Source organism: Terrapene carolina, unplaced genomic scaffold (assembly GCF_002925995.2).
Source record: "Terrapene carolina triunguis isolate 2854851 unplaced genomic scaffold, T_m_triunguis-2.0 Scaffold32456, whole genome shotgun sequence".
NCBI lineage: Eukaryota > Metazoa > Chordata > Testudines > Emydidae > Terrapene > Terrapene triunguis.
The window spans coordinates 20,300-21,361 of record NW_020696807.1 but is presented as its reverse complement, the minus strand read 5'-3'; the positions used below and the strand labels follow the sequence as shown (position 1 = coordinate 21,361).

The window sequence follows — 1,062 nt, the reverse complement described above, 5'->3', positions numbered from 1 at the left end:
CCCCCTCGCTCTGTCCCTGCACTCTGCCCGGCCCCGTCGCTCTGTCCATGCGCTCTGCCCGGCCCCCTCGCTCTGTCCCTGCACTCTGCCCGGCCCCGTCGCTCTGTCCCTGCGCTCTGCCCGGCCCCCCCGCTCTGCCCGGCCCCCTCGCCCTGTCCCCGCCCTCTGCCCGGCCCCCCCCCCTCTCCCCGGCCCCCCCAGGCACTTACCTTCGTGGTTATAGAGGTGATTGAACCAGAACTCCAGAGCCCGGACACTGCAGGAAAGGAAACACAAGCAGTGAAGGTGAGAACCCGTGACGCCCCTTTGGCCCAGTTCCTTCCAGATGTTCTGGAAGAAGCAGCACAGCTGGAGGGGGACAGCCGAGCCTGGTGCGGGGCCGTACAGGGGTACAGAACACAATGCAGGGCCAGGGGCTAATGCCCCAGCAGCAAGCTCTGCCTGCAGACACGTGTCTGTGGGGGGCCCCAGCATTAACGAGGCCGCTTTGGTCTAGGGCAGGTGAAGCGCGTCTCTCCCAAGCCCGGCAGGTGTTCCTGGCCAGGCTGCTTTGCTGAGAAGGGGCCAAGCCGCTACACTGCCGAGGGTCTTGTCCCGGGGTCCTGGGCATGCTGCGTGCAGAGCAGCACCAGCGCCAGGACGTGCCAGGATGGAGAGCCCCTTTGCCCGTGATCTGCCAGCCCTTGAGGAGCTGCAGGAGCACAGCGGGCAGCTGCCTGGGCCATGGCTTCCCCCGAGCCTGGCAGAGGGGCTGGGAGACGATGCCAGCACGTTTTATTACCTAACACCGGGCGTTCCCATCCCAGAAGCCCTGCCCCAAACCCAGCCCTGCGGGGACGGGGAGCTCTGTGACTGCTCCTCCTCCTCCCATTGCCTAGTTCCCCTTTGGCGAGTCCCGGGCACGTGGGGCCGACGTTCGCTCCGGGGAGCTGGGGTACCGCACAGCGACCAGGCGGGCGGGGAGGGGCGCCGGCCCCACTCCGCCCACGTCAGCTCTGGGGCAGCGCAGCAACCAGGCGGGCGGGGAGGGGCGCCGGCCCCGCTCTGCCCACGGCGGCTCTG

At 68.8% G+C, this 1,062-nt stretch overlaps 1 protein-coding gene across 2 annotated transcripts in view; it reads right to left on the bottom strand.

Annotated features, from left to right (window-relative positions):
• The window catches only part of RUSC2 (RUN and SH3 domain containing 2), a 22,539-nt gene that overhangs the window by 4,113 nt on the left and 17,364 nt on the right, over nt 1–1,062 (bottom strand). For both annotated transcript variants that reach the window (XM_026663101.2, XM_026663100.2), the window contains one exon: nt 210–256. In XM_026663101.2, the coding sequence (XP_026518886.1) occupies nt 210–256 (47 nt within the window). The remainder of the gene's footprint in view (nt 1–209; nt 257–1,062) is intronic.